This window comes from Eurypyga helias, unplaced genomic scaffold (genome assembly GCF_000690775.1).
Source record: "Eurypyga helias isolate BGI_N326 unplaced genomic scaffold, ASM69077v1 scaffold30654, whole genome shotgun sequence".
NCBI lineage: Eukaryota > Metazoa > Chordata > Aves > Eurypygiformes > Eurypygidae > Eurypyga > Eurypyga helias.
Genome location: NW_010244947.1, coordinates 53,889 through 74,276, shown reverse-complemented (window position 1 = coordinate 74,276; position 20,388 = coordinate 53,889). Strand labels below are relative to the sequence as shown.

Below are 20,388 nucleotides of genomic sequence, written 5' to 3'. Positions count from 1 at the left end.
TGTAAGATTGGTATAAACGCGCAGAATACCGCCGGGTTTATGCGGGGCTTCCAGTTAGGGGATCCGCGAGTCAGCTGTCTGGGGCTCTTTAATCCCAGCGCGGTGAAAATACGGTGTAGGAGAGGGTTACAGCCCCGGAGGTCACAGTATCGTTATATTAAAAGGAGGCAGGGGGAAAGGAGAGGATGGATGTGGAGCTTTATGAGGGGAGAGGATTTGCCCACAGTCCTGCAGAAAGTGTGGATGAAACTGGATGCAGAAGGAAGCGCTTCTGCTCCCCAGCCTCACGCGCTGCGGGGCCGCGCGTGCTCTTCCTGAAGACCAACTCTCGTCCCCCTGACCTGCAAGGGACTGCTGGTCACACATCCAGCAGGATCCCAGCCAAACCCCTCGCGTGTTCCTAGGTTAGCTAAAGTGTACATTTCTGAATCTACCTCCAGCACACAATGCTCGGTAACGTTATTATTGCCATTGAAATATGTACGTATTTCTCCTCCCCACAGGCACTTTGAGGCAGGAACTGATCTCTTGCAATGTGTTCATACAGGGCTTAGCACAGAGAGCACATCAAGGCTGCAACTTCCGAGTGCTATCATTTACAAATAAGTAACAGTAATATAGCATGGGATACATTTCCGAGATTCCACCACATGCGCTGAAGAAACCTTTGCGTCCTACAATCCTGACATAAGTTCCTGGACGTAACTTCCTCTCACACAGGCATAGTTAGCTCTGCCATTTCCATCACCTGTATCTCACAGGGTCGTCGTATTCAGCCTATTGCTCAACGAAGTCCCACGGCACGCAGTTGCTCTGTAGTGGTGTGTTGCAGCCTACTGTGCAGACCGTGATAACTTTGTAGTGTTGTCTCAGCCATGCAGGGACGTTGATACATCCATCACCCTGGTGCTTCACATCTTCCTTTGCACCACGTTTTTGCTTTGCATGTACCTGTATTAGCTTAATTTTCTTATTTTCTGAACAATGCAAAGTAATGAAGTAAACTAAATTCACTTTTCTTGCTTGGTTTGTCCTCCAGATCTAACTGGCTTTACACAGACGATGCTCCCAAAGACTCTATGATAATTCCTGGTGGCCAAAGGAGGAGGCACGTTGGGGCCAGTACAGAAGAGGTGCGGGAACAGGACGGCAAGAGCTACCTACTGCCCCTCTGGCAGAGGTACTAAGTGCGTGGTGTATTTGCAAAGCAAGCAAAGTACTAGTTTTCACAAAGTGAGTGAGACCGAGAGCTGTCCCGAGGCACTCAGAGCACGGGAGGAAGAGGATCGGCGCCAGCATGGATAAGGACAGCACAAACCTGGCTGACCAGCAGTATGAATGTGTGGCTGAGATTGGGGAAGGAGCCTATGGGAAGGTGTTCAAGGCCCGAGACTTGAAGAACGGAGGTCGCTTTGTTGCGCTGAAGCGGGTACGGGTGCAGACCAGCGAGGAGGGGATGCCACTGTCCACCATCCGAGAGGTGGCAGTTTTGAGGCACCTGGAGACATTTGAGCACCCCAACGTGGTCAGGTGAGGAAGTCGGCAGGCGTCCCGATCAGCGGTGTCCTGGGTTTAGTACATGAATTGGGCAAGCAAGAGTTTGGGTACATAAATGGACTGGACACTAGTCTGGGTTTGTGGATGAAGTACTAAACTGTGTACATGAAGTGTGGTTTGAGGTTTCAGCAGGCCATGGTGCTGCCTGCCAGATCTCACCTCATCCCTGAGCATTACCTCCCACACACACAAACACCCATCTCCAGAGGCATAGGTGTGTGACCTAAGTGTTTGAGTGGATGGGCAAGGAGCCATATATATGCTATTTCCTTAGGCGTAAGAGAGAATGAAAAAACCCTGACGTCTCCTAGTTTTGTCTCAGGCATTAGGTCTGCTAGCTGCAGCTGACTTTGAGCAGCTCTATTCGTTATTGGAATGGTAAAGATTATGAGAGCGTTGGTGGAATGCGTGTTCCACCCTTTTAGATGCTTTTCTAGAGAATTGTAGATTATCATGTTAGCGAGAAGGAACAGATTAAGGGTTCAAGTTTTGCAGGCAGCCTTATGGTTGAATGCTGTTTGACTGGTACTAACTTCACCGCATGCTGATGGTTGCGCTGCCAAGAGCGCAGCAGTACAGACATCAGGCCTTGCTTACAAAATGGTGGCAATGGCCCCAGGATGTCCTTTCCATTGTGACGGTAGCGTAAACCCCAGATAAATGACCTGTGTTCTTGAACAGATTCTCTCAGTGGTAAGGTTGGCCCTGCTGTAACGTCTTACATTTTTCTGTAGCTGGAAAGCGCCAGCAGCCTGTGAGCGTCTTTTATTAATATTAGGAAATTTAAGAAGTAAGCTTCACTTTGCAGATAGACAGGTGTGCAGTGATTTGAAACTGGTCAGCATCTTCCTCATGGTGCTGTATCAGCAAGAAAGTTTCCTGTTATTTGTGTTATTGTATTCACATACTGCATAGCAAAATGAAAATACTTCACTAACACCAAGACTCTTTCAGTCCTAGAGAAAGTTAGTCCACTCTAACTCTGGAGTTAGAGGTGAACTTCAAAATGACTTGTAGCTGTGACTGTCCTGTTCTAGGGTTTGAGATGAGGGGGTTTCTAATAGGTGCAAGAGGAAAGGTGGGACAGAATAATATTTAAATTACAAAAGTGAATAGCTGGAGATAAATGCATTTTTGTTCATCTCAAGCCAGCGTAATACAACAGTCTCATTTCTGCTAAACTGAATAGGCGAAGCATGTGTATTCTGAAATACTCATAGTGGAGCGTGTGCCATTGGTCTCACTGCCGTGAGCAATGGGATACAGGCTGCAGCTCACACTTTTCCATTGCTCATGAAGCAAATCCACAGTTTAGTTAATAGCCATTATTTTGAATGGCACCTAGTAATGCCAGAGGCTTAGTCAATAAATTTCAAAAGTAGGGCCATCTTAGTGTCAACAACATCTCATATTTGATCACCGAACCAAGTGACTTGGTTTACAGAAGAGTGGACACAAAGTTCTTCCTTGGCAGTAGAGATAATTGCAAGTTCTCAAAATCTCTGAAATCCAGCCCAATAATTTATGAGAATAAATTAGGATTTAGTTGTCCAGGTTTAGATATTTACATATTTGAATACTGTAAACCTTGTTTGGGAATAATTCAACAATGCAATACTTATGAATTTTTCTGACATTGAGATCTTTCCAGATGAAGTAAAACATTTTCTTAAGAGCTTTCTAATTCTGAATTCAGCAGAAATCAAGAAAAATAAAATCCTTGTATTCCAAAGAGCTATTTGGTGAACTGACTGCAGCTGCAGGCTTGTTTTGCTTGGGTTTAGGTGTAGTGCAATGTCGACATAGCGTTGCATAAATATATTGAAGCTTGAAATATTTTTACAAGTTTGAGTGAAAATTCATTCTCTGCAAGCAGTAACTATTTCAACCAGCAATATGAGAACGTAGTTTCAATATAAAAACCTCTGAAAGTGTGTTCTGGGTCCTCATAGTGGTATTGTGAAGCCTGTAACTTTTGCCGTAAGCAGCATTTCAGGTGGAAGGGGTTGGGCTGTCATGTATCAGGATGCTTGGGACCTCAGCTGCACACCTTTTTCCACAAACAGGCAGGGGAATAGAAGAAGCAATTTCAAACATTCTCTCTTCTAAAACAGGAGGAATGCTATTTAAAAACTCACCTCTGTTGTGTGTGTTTTTGACCCGTGGAGTAGATGAAGCTATAAGTAGCACTTTGGAGTAACTGAAATCATACCCATATTGAAAATATTTAAATGCCCCAGTTCCGTTACAAAAGATGGTAGAAGAGTTTGTAATTTGTTGAAATTAAAGGTCTATTTTTGTATTATGTAAATATACTCAGAACAGGAAATGCTGTGAAAGAAGACCTGTGATTTGAAGCAGCTGACCTAGTTGTACTTTATTACTAAACATACTATGCTCACAAAAATGTTCATTGTTTGGGCATGCATTCTGGAAACCGGTATCATGGCCAGGTTAGTAAATGAAAATAATGGCAAATGTGTTGCCTACATACAGGACCAAAGTGTACATCGTTTTCAGAGTACTGGGGTAACAACACAGATATTTGGAATTTTTTTTTTTTAATTGTTTTGAGGGGATGTCTAGCTTTTTTCCGAATATTACAGGCAACCAGCCCGAGAGAAATAAGTGAGAACTGCAAATATAATGTTGAATCTGTTACCTCTGAGTAACGGCATGTGTGATCCATGAGTTACTCAATGCAAACCAACAGTCATTCTGTGAGTCAGAAGTCAGACAGACTTCAGACAGATGAGCCGCATACGCCCCTGTGCTCGGCTGCGGCACACTGGCATCAGCTGATGGCAGTGGCAGTAATCACAGGCCACATCTCATTGTTCTGAACTCAGATGGTAGGTCTGGGCATTTCCAGAGAGTGCAGTAAGGACCTCGGCAGTCCAGGACTTCTCTGCTTCTATGAAGTGGTGCTGAACATGAAGAGCAGTTTGGCAAGGAAAAGGCCCCATACTTGCTAGGTAGAGGTGGATGGAGCTCCATGGCTTTGTTGGTCACGGAGCCATGATGCAGGACCAGCACTACTACTGCAGTCCAGGACTGTCATAGCGGTCATAGATTCATTTCCTCTCAAATCCTGAGAAACACTTAGAACCAAAAACTAATTTCCAGTGCTTGGCATTGGAAATGGAAAAGCATTTTCTCCGTAAAGTCAAAATGCCTAAATAGCATAGAATAATTTTAAACAAAATATTTATCATATTTTTCCATGCTACTGGTTGCTAATTATGAGAGCTTTCTTGATCTTTCTTCTATCCAAGTCTGTCGTTTCCATATTCGTACAAATGAAGATACGCATTTGTCACAGCACGGTTGCTTTTACAGCAATAGATAATGAAGTTAGTTAAGACTTCACTGCAGAATAAAGCAAAAAGAGGTGCAAGATTAGAAGTGAAAGGAAGTCTAATCTACATCAGAAAAGTAATGATACTGGAAGTCTCTGGACTATTGACTGTAATGGGAAATTGTTAAGGCCTGATGGACTGATCTAAATTTTTGTAAGACTGTCAAAAATAGGATACAGAAAGGCATGGGGAAAATACAATTAAAAGGATGATTACTATGTAATTAAAATCCTCTCCTGTTCACAGCTGTCCTTGTATAGTTCCACTCCATCAGGACAGCTTACTCTATTTATCTTCACAAAACAAAGTAAAAAATAGTCTTCAAGAAAAAAATCTTACTGTGAATTGCTCTCACATGAGGTATGTTGCAGGGTTTGTAATGTTTGTAACTGGTAGGATGATTAAGGTGCTCCTCTAGCTCACCTTTCAGATATAAGATGTAATACTTTATTAAAGCTTTGCTATATACAGTAGTTAAATCTGGCAAAAATCAGCCCAGCACTTATGTAGCTTAGTGCTGTTATGTTTGGGAAAAATGAAATATATGTAGACAAAGGACAGACTTTGCCAGGAATAAATTACATATTAGATTCAGGAAATTCCTGTGTGTAAAGCTGGGAGTATTCCTTGCTGTAATATATCTGTAAAAATTCTTCTCATGATTATAATGCTAAATTCAGCAATACATTGTGTTCATTTTATCTCTCTCCTGCTGGTAATCAGATGAATAATTTTTCCCGAATGTTAATCATCCATCAAACTGTGAATTTGCACTCTGGGAAGGTGAGAAACAAGACAGAATACTGCAATTCTCGTGGTGCTTGTTTTCTAACTTGTACATATATATATATATATGTATTTAACAGTTTTAATAGTGTTAAACCTTAAGCAAATAGAGCAAACCCATAAAGCTATAAATTTTTGCTTCCTGGCCCACAATTTTTTGATAAATATAACTATTTTAGTATTTTCATGGGTTACTAAGTCTTCATTTTTAAAACAACAAAAAATGTATTGAATATAATCTTTTAGAATATAATCAAATCTGGGATATTATTTCAAGGATAAGTGTCAGAAATCTTGCTGTTCAACATCATCATTACCATATAATAAGGGATTAAAAATCTTAGTTCTCTCTCCTGTTAACTTGCAGAATAAGTGCCACAGATAATTGACTTAGGTTCAGCATGATCCACCTAGCTAGAATTGTAACTCTTTCAGTTTTTGGTACATGGATAAGTGTTGGGGAAACCCATAATTATGAGTATTTGCACAATTATGCCATGTTCAAGGATTTATGTTATTTTATATCCATTGAAATAGAAATGACACTGTAAACTGCCCTCTGTGGTACAGCAATACTGTCATGTTGCTTTTTCCTTACTTTTGCTAGGATGGTCCATGCCTCTTATCTCTTCTTTTGCTCTTGAGTACTTGATGGAGCCCATCAACTGATTCCCATGGCAAGGAAACCCGGGTGTGGAGGGAAGAGTCTGGAGTACATTTGACTCCCCCATCCCCATGTGCCCAAACATTAAGACCTGCATCATTTGACTTTGTCAAAGGTTCCAGAAGTGTAGAATGGCTTGGCGTGTGAAATTGTGTTATACTAAGATAGAAGGTGTCTTGTTATGTCTGAAATTCCCTGACTGACCTGATACAGTCAGCATTCAGAACCTATCTGCAACAGCTCATCAATACACAGCTAACCTTTTGCGAGGCAGTTTGAACTTCTAGTTGTAGTGCTTTGTTCTGTTTGGCAAACTGAAATGGTACCAGAACATAGAGAGGGAAAAGAATTTCAAAATGCAGTAGCTAATTTTGGTTCTCTTTCCAGTTTATGGTGACACTGACACTAGCTGCTGGCTTTACTACTGTACTACGTTTAAAGGACGATCTTCTCAAAATCATTGAGATGTTCCATCCCATCAAGTGAAGCATTTCTTTTTTTTTTTGTGTTTGTCTCCAATGAATTCTCCTTCCTTCCTTACTTCCTTTTTCTGCCAAGCTAATGTTAAGTTTCTAGCGTGTGACATCATTCTTACTGATCAGCAGTGTGCCGTATTGCGTGATACAATTTATGAATTGCATGTGAAGCAGAAGAAACTGAACTTGAGACTTAAAAGTTGCCAAGGTTAAAGGGATTCATATGGCAGATGAGTCTCCACAGAAGTAGAAGAGGTGGATGAGTAATGGGAAGGAAAAACTGAACGAGCTTCAGAGTCAGCTTTAGTCTAAGACTAACAGGATGGTCTTCAAGGCAGATGTGAAGACGGGAAGGGCCTTGGCAAGAGGCATTTCCAGGCTTGAGAGCAGTGGGGGTTGGAAAGGAAGGGAGATGGTCCCAGCACTGACCTGCCACTGTGAGGAGGGACACTGCAGAGGTCTTGGAGAGGCGGGCAGCGGGACATATGGTTTCTGTGGTAACAAGAGAGGAATGAGGTGGCTGACATACAATAGGATTTGGTAGTAGGCAGGATTTGGAGAAGTTTGTTAAATTGGCAGAGGACATTATGAAGTTAATGCAAATGAATACTGGCCTGTCATCATCTGCTTGCAACCCTACAGCACACAGAATAAGCACATACATGGAAAAGAAGTGATGTTCTTCCTGTCCATATGAATTGTTTATTAGTAATGGATGTGATGATTTAGTTTTCATACATGGTCTGCCAGAAACAGGACAAGATAAGAGAATGTCAGGAAGGAATGTTTGAATATAGAATAGCCTTCTGAGCCTTAGGAAATTCAGTTTCTGGAGTGAGTACAAGCTTTCTTCAAGAAGTATTTTATCTTACTCTGAATCTAAGCTTTTTACAAAAAACATGTTTCCAGTCTTTGTGTGAGTAAATGTTAGTCATTTGAGATTATGTCCAGTGCTCCCTTCCTTCTTTAATTCTGTGGATGGTTGTGTCTATGCTGTTTTTGCAAAGGTCTAGTCTTGCAGGGTCCTGCCCAGAATGGGAAACCAACTCATTTCACCACGACCATTGCTGGTGACAGCTTGCCACTGCCAGGCAAAGTGTAGGCATCCCCTGGGTTAATGGAGGTGGCATCCAGGGTTCAAAACTGAGCCTTGAAAAGGACAGGAGAGTGGAAGCTCCACCACAGCAAAGAGAGTCCAGGGTAGGTTAATTGGGACTTGGCTGTTTGCTTCAGTGCCGGCTGAAGTGAGGAATAAAGCAGGGAGAAGGGAAGTTCTCACTTTCCAGGTGTTTGACAGAAAGGAGGTTGGAGACTGTGACTTAGGAAAGCACTAAATGTCACTCCGGTACACTTGGGAGGATTTCAGTGAGTGATTGAAGTTGTAACTGCATTATGAAGTAGAAATAGCTGTGATATTAAGTATGCACTGAATTTTAAAATGCTTTTTTGAATAGAGTTCAGCGGCAATATACATAAGAATATGAATCACAGACACTAATCTTATTAATGTGTTGCATTAACTGAAGCCTTCTTTATAGAGAATTTTTCTATTAAAATTTAAAATAAATAATGAAGAATAAGTAATATAACTATCCTGATATAGCAGTAACATGAATTTGGCATCAGGAGTGATTATTTGTTTTTGTAGTAATTCTTAGTTGACTTATTTTTCTTCTGAAGTTTTAAAATTATTTGTACAGTTTCAAAAGCCTACATAAATAGAAATTGTTGTTCATTCCCAAACTTTGCAGCTCTATATAAAACATTTGGATTTTACTCTGTGTATGAAATCTAGTTGGTTTGAAGTTCTGCTGAACAAGTTGATTCTGAATGATCTATAAATGATCAGATGTGTGCCCATACATACATAGAAAACTAACCTGTGTTTTTCTCATTCAAAAGAGGAAATTTCTCCTCCTGCATCAGTTCTTCATATATTTTTCTTATATTCTGAAAAATATTTTAAATTATGTGTGCATGATTATTTAACAGCTATGCCTTTAAACTATAAAGCATTTGTTATTAATAAACAAACCACTTCAGAATTTTCCAAGGAGTGGTTTTTTCCATCATGTACTTTAGCATTTTCCATTTGGGAAACCTCCATTTGGGAAGCTTTTGATGAGATGATCATCAAAAGAGTGGAAATGTGACTGTTGGTTTCCAAACTGTTTCAAAATACCTCATTGTATCAAAATTATTGTATTGATTTTCCAATTTACTTATTTACCCTTATCCTTTGAAAATTTGTCCTATCCTTAGAAAATGTTCACAAGGAACTATTCCGCTAAATGATCCTTTTAAAACCAAACCTTAAAATTCTAACAAAACAGTTATGTTTTCTTTAGGGAGAAGGAAGAATGGTTTATATGAGTAGTAAGAAACTCTTCGGTGTGATGCTTTAGATGTCTTTTTAGAGTTTTAGAAGAAGATGAGTCTCTAGCCTAAGAAGCATCCCACATAATTTTAGGGCCAGGTGATGATTTCAGATACCTAAATATAGGGTGTACTGAGATGTGCCAATTCGCTGATACTGGTAGAGTTTGCCCTGGGGTAGGTTTCCCATGACATACCTAGCAAACAATTTACAAACTTAGCGAGAAGTTCATACTGTTTTAAAAGCATTCCTACTGATGGGTATCACTATGGATTATCATTAACAGGTGACTGTTCTTTTCTTAGTAAAAGAAAATTAAATAAAATTAAAAAAAACACCTCACATTAATTCATCTTTGCAGGAATTTCCCATATTTAATGACTGAAAACTCAGTTCTAGTGCAGATGAATCATACTGAGTTCAAATGAAACCTATTGAGTTTGGACTTTTGCAACATTACTCAGTGCAGAATGTTACATGTTTTGATAGAATCAGAGAAAGGAAGTGAGAAATAGAATGGAAAAGCCTATGTGATTTTTTTCCTCTCTTTTATGTGAAGCTTTGGCTAGTCTTTTAATAACTATTTGAATTGTGGTCACTATGATAAATAAGTGAAGGTGTCTGTTGCTGTTTGACAATGCCAGAGAATTCCCTTCTCCCTGAAATCAATTAATTATAAACTGGAAATCTCAGTACTTTGTTCAATGTTTCTTAAGTTAGCATATTTGTAGGAGCTTTCTGTGAATTAATTCCTAGCTGCGCTGGTGCTTTTGTTTCTCTTCATCTGTGGAGCCAAGGCTCTACTGTAAGGATAGAATTCTATCACTATTTTTTTTTTTTCACATTTGATGTGGTATTTTGCATACAGCTGCAGAGTAGACAGTTACCTTTGAAAAGAACATTTGGCTGGTTTAATTTGATTAGAGCAAACCACCTCAATCATTTCTGAACTAAGACCGTTTTCATTTTAACTTGGCAATAGGAGTTGGGAATGTACTGACTGTGCTTAGATGTTTGGGGGAGGACTCATTTGGATACACAGCTACTGCCAAAGTGAAACAACCTTAGAGGACTTTGCCCACTCTGCTCTTTCCCCATAAAAAGGGAGGGCTGTGAAGCCATTGAATGTCACATTTAACTTTGTGACAAGAAATTGCCTTGTGAGTGTTTCTACAAAAAAATGGAAATTTTTAATGCATAAAAATGTATAATCATACATTTAAAAAAAATCCTGTGATATTAAAAACATATAAAGGGTCTTTTATTTACAGCAAACTTAAACAGCCCTAGCAACAGCATTTTGAATAAAGTTATAATAAATTGCAACATATAAATAGAAATGGTGGGTTTCTCATAGGTCTATTTTATCAATGTTAAAATTGGAACCCTTTTAGTAAGTCTGACTGAGATTCCCACATTCTGTTATTCTCCTGGCTTTGACTTCCTACCCCTTTTGTCATCATATGAATATATTGTCATTTTTTTATGTTGTATATTAAAGATGAAATTACGTTCTTCAGATTTACAGTATTATGTATTATATAGGATTTTTGCTTTTCAGTTACCCTCACTGGTGATAAATCATTTTCCTAGAAAAACTCTTGTGATCGTCTAGAATATCAGTGTGTCCCATAATAAATGACAGCCTTTCAATAAATCAGAGCCGGCTGGCATTCTCCAGAAAAGAGGGTTCTGATCTTTAAGTGCTCTGACTCTGCAGTAATGGATCATCACATATACAGTATGTTAACCAGAAGATTACTGTTGAAGGAGGATCTTCTGGTTATTCTTGTATTACGTTCTGAAAAACAGTATGCACAGTTAACTGTTGAGCATTCACATCTTCCAGCTAATCCACGAATGCAGATGTAAATTTAAGACTTGAGTTTCTGCTGGTGAAGTTAAAAGTCCGTAGAGTTACACTGATCCATACAGCTCTGATTCTTGAAATCATAAATTCCTAATGTTAAGATGAGCAAACATACATTAGGACAGGCAGTCTGTGCAGAGGTGTCCCATCAAGCACACACATTTGAAACTTTACTGCTCAGATTTTAAATGCCACAACTGTTGAGTTTACCAAACTGGGGTATAAAAATGGTTATTCCATTCAGAGGTTTTTCACTAATAGAGTTTCTTTTTACCTGTTTCACTCCTCCTAATCACATTCCTTTTTAGCACCATAAGTAATTCCTCTGTAACTTAGTATGTACCCTCTCAAATAGTTGATATCACTGTTGTCATGAAAGCAATTTGTACAATGCTGTGCTTACCCTCGAGCTGCAGTTTGCATCGTTGAGAGAGTCATTTCAGTGCTATGGTCATCTCCCTGCTTCAAGAGAAAATGCTTCTATAGCTACAAGTAGGCTTTCTGATTGCTGTGCAGCATTGAAAGTTTATGTCTGATTTGTATTCACTGGCACAGCACTAGAACCTTTACTGTTGTCTTCCAGGTTTCTTGTGGATGGTGAAGGTTAATGACCTGCATTATTTTTCTCTATTAGGAGTAGGTTATAGGGCGAATCTCATTTTGCTAATTTTATCTAACAGCATACTTTTTTTGTATTTGTGTTCTTTACAACATAGATATTGAGCAGCATCTGCACTTTTAATTAGTGTGTTGCTTATCCTTAGATAACCTTCTAGATCGTTAATGGAGATAGGCCTACCCACTGATCTTTGTGGTTTCCTAGCAGACATCTCTAATCAATTTGTTCCCTTAATGTTCATCTCTGCTTTTTATAAAACACTGAGCAACAAGTTTTGATCAAAGCAGTAATACCCATATCCAGGCAGGTTTGAATCAATGAACATAGTCTGAAAATCAGAATTAAATGCCTCATTAAACTTAAAAGACTTGGCATTCTTGGAAGGGCCCAGGCAAGTTGGTACTTCTGCAGAACTGAGCACCTGTATCTCTTTATTGCACAGCATCCCGTTCATTCATTGTCTTTTTGCTCGTAATCTCATTAAAAAGAAAAAGATTTCTTAAGATATCAAGAAGGTGTTTTTACTTTTTAGTTTTATTAGGTCAGATTAAAACATCTTTTAGAGATGTCTGTTAAATAAAAGCAAATTTTTATGCAGTAGTGAAAAAATTCAAACGGAAACGAGGCTGGAACTGAAGACCATGGCAGTACAACAGCAAAAATAGTTGAGCAACAGAGTCAAGTAACCCATTTGACTAAAAATGAAAGATATTTGTGGCTATGGATAAAACCCAGATAAGTGAATAACACTGATGAGGGAGTCTTTTTAGAAGACATTTTAAGTATATTGGAATGTCTCACATCAATAGCATATTGTGATATCTGTAAGAATCTTAGAATCTTTTATGTCAAAGACAGCAGTAACCCCAATTGAGAGCGGACTAGACCATGCTGCAGGAATAAAGCTTAAGTCATAAAAAGTAAATTTTTTAATCTTCTGCTATCCTCTAGATCAGTTAAAGGATGTTGAGCCTATAATTCTGGAAGAAGTTGGAAAGCCAGCTAAATTTACTAAAACAGTAATAAAGGACAATTTCAACCACTGTTCGTAATAAAGTGGACAAATGGGACAAGGTTTAAAGACAAAACTTACAGGCACAGTTAACAAATCAGCTGTTCCTGGAGTACAAGGGGGAGAGATCACCCTCTGCATAGCCTTAAGAAACTTGGAATAGCTGGTTGAAGAAATTCTTATAGTGAAGACACACAGTCATAGTGACCACAATAATTAAATCTGATATTTTTGGGAAAGGGATGGTTCCCAAACTTGATGTAGTAACAATAGGCTTTAGAAAAGAAAGATTAAGAAACAGGAGGTAATAAAAAATTCAGCAGTCAAGAGGAAGGATGTGAAAAAGGTTAGATTTACCATGGTAGGTACTTTTAACAGGGATTTGTAGCAGCACAGTTTGTCACTTGGGACGTACACCTTTGGCTGGTGTGGTGCTCTGTCCAATCACTGGAAATCCTGGCTGCTGCTTTGGATCTATAGCCTCTTCCTGGGCACTAGATATAGCAGGACAGTTTATGGGTTCCTCAAAGTCTCTGCAGGGGTAGGAGATGTCAAAGGGAGACACCAAACTTTCTCTGCCCCTTTTATGGCTCTGTTCCAGTATATCATGATGGATGAACAGAAGGTGCACATAGCCATGCATAAAAAAAAAGAAAAAGAAAAAGGAATGTAAGATAATTGTGAGCAGACACTTAACTTTAACCAACCGAATATTAAATGTATACTCCTAGTAATTTAGAGTCTCCCCATAGTGAGTGCAGAGAGAGGATGCACTTTCTGAGAATAATTCATCCCACACATCCTCCGTACCCACCCTGGATCAGATTATTGCCCTCTGGAAATAATCTGCCTCTCTCCTGTTGACTTCAGAGAGAGCCCGGATGGCTAAAGCAGAGTGGACACCCAACTGTAGCCTGCTACAGCTAGATGAGATTACTGCCAGTCAGTACAGCTCAAGTTTGAAGGTGGAAAGTGGAAACACTAGTAGGGAGTTTGTACCGCAAGTCAGAGAAGTTACAAAACAAATAGGAAATTATTTTGGGTGTGGGGAAACAAAAAGCTAGTGTTGAAATCAGAGGGCACTTGAACCATGAGAAACTAGTGGAGGTAACCAAAGAAGCAATTAGTATTATAAGGGAACTTATGTTTTTTTACCCAAGTCTATAGTATGTGGGTTGTTGGTAAAGGTTTGTCCATGACACTTTTTTTATCAGTTAGCAAAAATTATGTACTTTTCCTAATAGCAGAGTGTGGGTTTCTGTGAAATGTACTGATTTCAGACAATCTGCTTCTAGCTGGCACTTGCCATTAAAGTACTAAGGGGAACAGGATGTATCTGCGAAGAGTGGGCATTGCCTGGTTACCCTGTACCCAATTTTAAGCTTCAGTAGAAGCCATTTTGGTTAAAACTTGTTTATCTTCTATGAAAGGAAGAGTAGCTAAAGATGTATGTTGGAGGTGGCCACTCATGCAGCTTACAAGTGGTATAAGGCATCTTTCAAAGCTTTCTCAGATGTAGTTTCTCTTGCTTATCTTTCTCATTTCTCTTCACTCTGACGTACTGGTCTTACACAGGATTTGCCACTAAGTAGGATAATTATCTCATTATTGATAAAATCCTGATGCTACACATAGATTTCATTGCCTCAAGTTCCTTTTGAGCAAATTACGTGATTGTACAATCGCAAGAAGTCGGAAAATTCCGGTGTCTAACTTACATTCCCCTCTGAATTATCCAAGATCTGAGCTCTTGGAAAATATTGGTACCACACCATTGTCTCATGGAATACTTTTTTTAGAATTTAAAGTTTTATTTTTCCATAGTCTCAAAATGTGTCAGCCCACCTTGCTTGGTAATATCCTACAAAATCAAAATAAATCAATAATGCTAACAGGTTCTGCTCCGTCACTTATTATGTTGAGTATCTCTTGGAGATAGTTCTTTTATAGCTTGATTTACAAAGTTTGAAAACAACTATTTTTATAGTTGTTTTCAAACAACTATAAAAATAGTTGGAACCTGTAAGACAATATAGTCACTTATTATGTTGAGTATCTCTTGGAGATAGTTCTTTTATAGCTTGATTTACAAAGTTTGAAAACAACTATTTTTATGAAAAAACTATAAAAATAGTTGGAACCTGTAAGACAATATAGTTGCAGTAAAGCAAATAAGCTGCTTTATTAAGCTGTTTTGATATGCGTATTACATATGTGTGTCTATATGTGGAAAAGAAAAACTAGGAAAATTCCAATATTTGACTGCATTTATACCAGGAAGTTCAGAATTATTATTTGGTAACATGGTTGAGGATTGCTAGAGATGTAAGACTGGAATTAGTTTAAAGTCTGTGCCTTAAAAATACCTGAACTGTTTTCTTTTTTTTTTTTCTTTTTAATTTAAAAGAAAAAATTGAAAGGGAATGAACAAGCCAGGAAAAAAAAATCCCAAAAGCTAATTGTTTTTAAAAAGTTACATGACATTGAATATTGGAACTTGGAACTGAAATGTTGTTTGACTCCTAAGTATAATAAAATAGTAGATTTTATTAAATGTATTCTGGAAAGAGTAAATTAAAATTAAAAAGCCTGATGTGAGTGGCAAAGAGCCCAGGCAATATCCAAAAGAGTAAACATCTAATGGCTTAACCTAACTGGGGCACAGTCCACTGCAGCAGGCAAATGTACAGGGGTTGTCAATATTTAAAAGTACCAGAACTAATTTTTGAAAGAGATGGCTTTCTTTTTTTCCTCCTGTGTGTAGAAAAAACATATATTTTTAAAGGCTTTAGGGGATATTTAGATGATGGGATTATGTGTCTTCTTTTTAGTACTGACCCTTTTTTTAATACTTCAAATCTTGTAAATTTAAGGTCACTTTAATCTCTCTTCTTTCAAGTATGAAATTACCATCTTTAAACTGCATTATTCACTGAGTTCCAGAACTCATTCATCCCAGAGCCTGTGCTTTATATAAAAATATTGCAATATCATCTTGTCAGCTTTTAAATGGAGGCTTTTCTTAAAAAGAGCGTTAAGTTCTTGAAATAATTTAACTGAACTTATCTGAATGGGCATAATTACCATGACACTTCTAATATATTGGTAACTGTAACTTTCACAAACCTGAAAAGGAGTTCTTGTGCTTTAGAAAATCTAAATCCATGTAATTTCTCTGCCTTCTGGAGTGAAATCATGCATACTGTACTATGCTTAGATCAATAGTCATTATAGCATAGGGGCTTGAGTACAGATGCATTCATGGAAATGAAGACTACTGTGTCTTCCTGGATATTGCAAAAAAACCCCAAACCACTCAACTGTATGTTTCTTCCAAATGTACTTGAGACAGTTATTTCTCAGTCAAATATTTTCATAATCCAGACACAGATCCTTATTTCAGAACATATAGATGCCAGTTGTGATGTTTGAAAACCAAGACATGCCTGCATGAAAAGTAGGTATGGGAAATCACCAGAAAGTTTGATATTTTCTTCACAGAAAGTCACTTCAATTCTGTGATAACTCAAAAAGCAGCTGAAAGACCTTTATAAAATGTATGAACTAAGTCACTTCTAAGTGGAGACAGCTGGGGCCTATTTAATATCCTGTGTAAAATGGTAGAGGTCAACTTCCTGGAATAACTTCGGAGTTTTATTTCATGAATATCCTACTGCTGCAGGGACCTGGGGTGATGGTGAGGCTCTTGAGCTCAAATGTGTTGTAAGGAAAAGCTCCAGTGCCATAGCTCTCCTTCGAGCTCTGCATTTGGTGTGGGATGGTAGGAAGCATCTTCTGGTTTGTGTTATCTGTGCATCCTCATAAATGTCTGTTTTGTGGGTGCTTATTAATGTAGGCAACTAGTCTCAGGTTTTTCTTCCAATCCTATAATCTTATGACTTAGACATTGGGGTAATAATTGAGAATAATTGAAAAGTGGCACTTGGGGCAACAAGTCCCATAATTCTCAAATGGACTGACAACCCTAGGTACTTAGGTTATTTTGTGATTTGGGACCTTGGATCCTAAATCACTTAACTTATCTTGACAGTTTTATGATGTCTTTTTTTCCCCTTGCAATTAATGCAGCCATATCTTTACTAAGATCATACATTTCCTTAATGTGTTCCCTCTATCTATACAGTTTAATTACTCTTGAATCCTTGAGTTTTTAATCTTATTTTATTTTCTAACTAACTCCTGCTATTCCAGTGTATGTTGGCCATGTGGGTGATAACACTTATGGGCCAGTGCCATTGGCAAGTGTTGACTCACACACACAGAAGTTACATGATAAAGCAGTTGATAAAACTGGTAGTCCAGTGACAGCTTAATTAAAATCCTGTGGTGCCATAAACATGATAAATCTTATAAAAATTGACATAAATAATTATGTCCAGTATGTTTAGATACATTTCACAGTGTGAAAATTTGTCTTTTTTCCTTGACTGCATATTTAAATAGAGGAGAAATGGAAGCTCTAAAGAAGAGCTAAAAGGGGTAATTGTTTCTGTTAGATAGAATAGAGATGGAAATTGGAAAAAAAAAAAGAAATAGTAGTGTGTCACTGGAATAGGCAAGCTGACCAAGGCCAGAAAAGGTGTTTGTAGACTGTGCTGATTCTGTGGGCTCTGTGCAGTAGTGTTGCATCTTCAGTACACAGGCTGGAGACCATCAGCTGTGGTATAAGTTTCTGTGCTGTTTCTCCAAACAGAGGTAAACAGCATGACTGTAGGGTTTGAGGAAGGATTAGAGAAAGTATTGAGGACCGACTCCTTCAGCCCTCAATGTCTCTTGACTTATTTTTGAAATAAAAATAATTCTGTGAATAAACCAATTCATATATGGTTCAGAAAAGGTTAGAAATATTTCCGCCTAGCCCTGAGAAAGAGCAGATAGCACAGGGAATGGTGTTAGAGCAGGACAAACCTGAAGTGGTAATTTCTAGCAAATTAAGGCTCGACAGTTTTGACGCTGACTTGCTCCATGATCTTAAGTAATCTGTGTCCGCTGCTTTGTAAGTCCATGCAGCGTTTGCAAGCAGATGTGAGCCAGGCCTGCCTCATTCATTCCCAGGCAGATACCTACTCGCTCGGCCTCTGCTTTGAGCCAGCTGGAAGCCGCGTAGCCATGTTAGCACTGCGGAGCCTCAGCCATTACACTCTGCTCTCCTCCGACCTTCCTCAGCTCGGCCTGAGCTGACACTGGCTGCCTGGACATCACAGAGGACACTCACTCTCCTTTGCTTGCAGAGCTTGGGTAGATGTACCTTGTTTACATTTGCCTAGAAGTAAAAATGTTTTAGCGCTCCAGGAAGCAGACCTTGTTTTGCAAGATTTATTATAGTTGGCTCATTTCTTTCAGAAATGTGAAAGCCATTGTTGCAAAACAGTCAAAATACAGTTTTGTCGTGTATTTACGTGTGACATACACCATAATTTACAAAATACTGAATTTATTTCAAAACTAGCCATGCATTAAAATGTAAACCCTAATCTCATGCTGCTAAAAGATGCCCCAAAAGAAATAGTTGCCTTTGCTGCAAAGTAATAAAACAGTCGAATAAAATTTATTGCCAGCTCAAAATGCTACTAACACCTCATTTTCATTGCCAAACTCTGCAAATAATCTTTAATTTGTTTTCTTTTACATATGTGTGCAAGAGCTTAAAGGAAATACTTAAAGAGCTGTACAGCCTGTAGAATACTTCACTCCGTGTTCATTAATCTTTAAATGGCTGGCTCACAGTGCCGAGTAAACTGGCTGGAAAAGGAGGAAACCTATATTAGACATCTACCTGAAGAGCTGGAGAATGAAAACACCTGAGAATCTTACAGAAATAGGCATGTTAAATTTTCTTTGAATGTGCTATGAATTAATTTAAAATGAAAAAGACAGCTTAGTGGAAGAAATGACGTGACAGCCAAGGAGCTTGTATGGCCATGTATGGGACTGTGAATGGGAAAAAGAGCAGCCGTGAAGTCCACATTTTGAAAAACTTGTATATAATGTCTTAAATTCTGATGAAACGTATAAGGAATTTGCATGCTAATGGAAACGAGAATCCCTTTTTATGTATTGAGCGTTTAAGAGGAATTGCCCCCTGGCTAAATTTATTAAGCCAGAAAAATCTTGTAAATTTTGATTGAAGATTTATTAGTCCCATTTGTTCCTGCTCTGTACAACATGAATATTAAACTCAATCCTGCACATTTGTCACAGGTGAAACTCCCTTTCAAATTAAAGGAGATTCTGGACCTGAGCCAAAGCCAGTTAAATACATGTACTTGCTTCATGAGGTTTAGGTAAGGGCTTTTGTGTGCAGAGCTTTTTAGGACTGATTCTGGTCTGTGAGGGTTGAGTGAATAGGGCAGAAGTATTTTCAGTATCGGCTGGTTTTTTTTTATTTTTGACCCCTCTTTCATTTTCTTTTAAGTTCCTCATGAGAAGAAATATTTTTAAATAGCTTCAAAAATTGAACATAATCTGGAATCCCACCAAGTAAAAAATGCTCAATTACAGTCTTCCTGGGAAAGACTCATCTCTTCTAAATTCAGCTGAATTGAAGTGTCTGGTCTAAATTAGTCGTCTAGGTATCTTCCATAGCATGCAAGGAGACACAGTACCCCACCCCGGAGTGATTCGATGAACCTACTTTCCCTTGACTATATGGAGATCTATGTGACTTTCTCAGCCTCACCACCAAACCTGTGAGCTCCATTACATGAGTTATGCCTCTTCCACGGTAGCCGAGAGGAGAACTCGGTGGTCCATGAGCTCTGCTAGGGTGTTGTGTATATGGTTGCATCTGAACTGTCTGATGATGGGTAGTCAAAGACAGCTATGTTCAGTGGAGTTGTTTTCGTTTTCTTGCAAGCCTTAAAACTGCTTTCTATATGTGCTGAGTTTAAGTATTACCTTAACTTTGTATTCCCTTTGTTTTGGGGAATCCCTTAGTATCTCTGCACTGTTTTCTTTCTCTTATAAAGTTCTATATTACTCCCTGACACTCAGTTTTTCTTTTAGAATGCAACCTATTAAGAGGAGTGCAATGTTTAGGTGCATAAATCTGACTGCCTCTCAAAACCTGGCCAAATGCTGTTTGGTTTTTTTAACCCATGTGAGCAATTCCCTTTGTCTTTTGATTTTTGGAAATCACCTGGGTGCTATTTACTTTCAGGCGGATGGGATGTGACTCGTAGCATGTTGAGTGGTGGCAACAGCACATGGTACAGTGCTGCTGGCAGGTTGGTTGAGTTCACTGTGCTCCCTTCCAGGTTTTGCTCAAGTGAATAGTGGAATTCCCTTTGTCTGTGCTTAATGGTGACCCTGGCAATACGGGCTTCTTGGGAATACATCTGGCATCAAAGCCTGAGCAAAGTCATTCTCCATATCAAGTGTAGCCAAAAAGCACTGTGAACTGCATCTCTATTTTTACGTCTTTTAACCTCATGCAGAAGAAGCGTGTCTGGAAATCAACACACAAAATGTAAGACACCTTTTAGATTTTCACTTGGTCTGTTGCTGAATGTGATGACAGCGTTCGCCACCTAACCGCCGTGCTTGTGTTGGAAGTGGGTGGATATGTCTGGTCCATTTTCAGGAAAGTTTGAGCAGTTCTAGTGAATCCATAAACAGATTTTTTCAACAGATTTAGACATTTTTTAG

The 20,388-nt window shown here is 38.7% G+C and overlaps 1 protein-coding gene across 1 annotated transcript in view; it reads left to right on the top strand.

The window, feature by feature from the left end:
- Nucleotides 1–1,297: 1,297 nt before the first annotated feature.
- LOC104502681 (cyclin-dependent kinase 6) overlaps nucleotides 1,298–20,388 on the top strand; it is a gene marked incomplete at its 3' end in the record, with an annotated part of 57,050 nt that continues 37,959 nt past the window's right edge. The window contains exon 1 of the mRNA XM_010149925.1: nucleotides 1,298–1,530. Coding sequence (XP_010148227.1) covers nucleotides 1,298–1,530 — 233 coding nt within the window. The remainder of the gene's footprint in view (nucleotides 1,531–20,388) is intronic.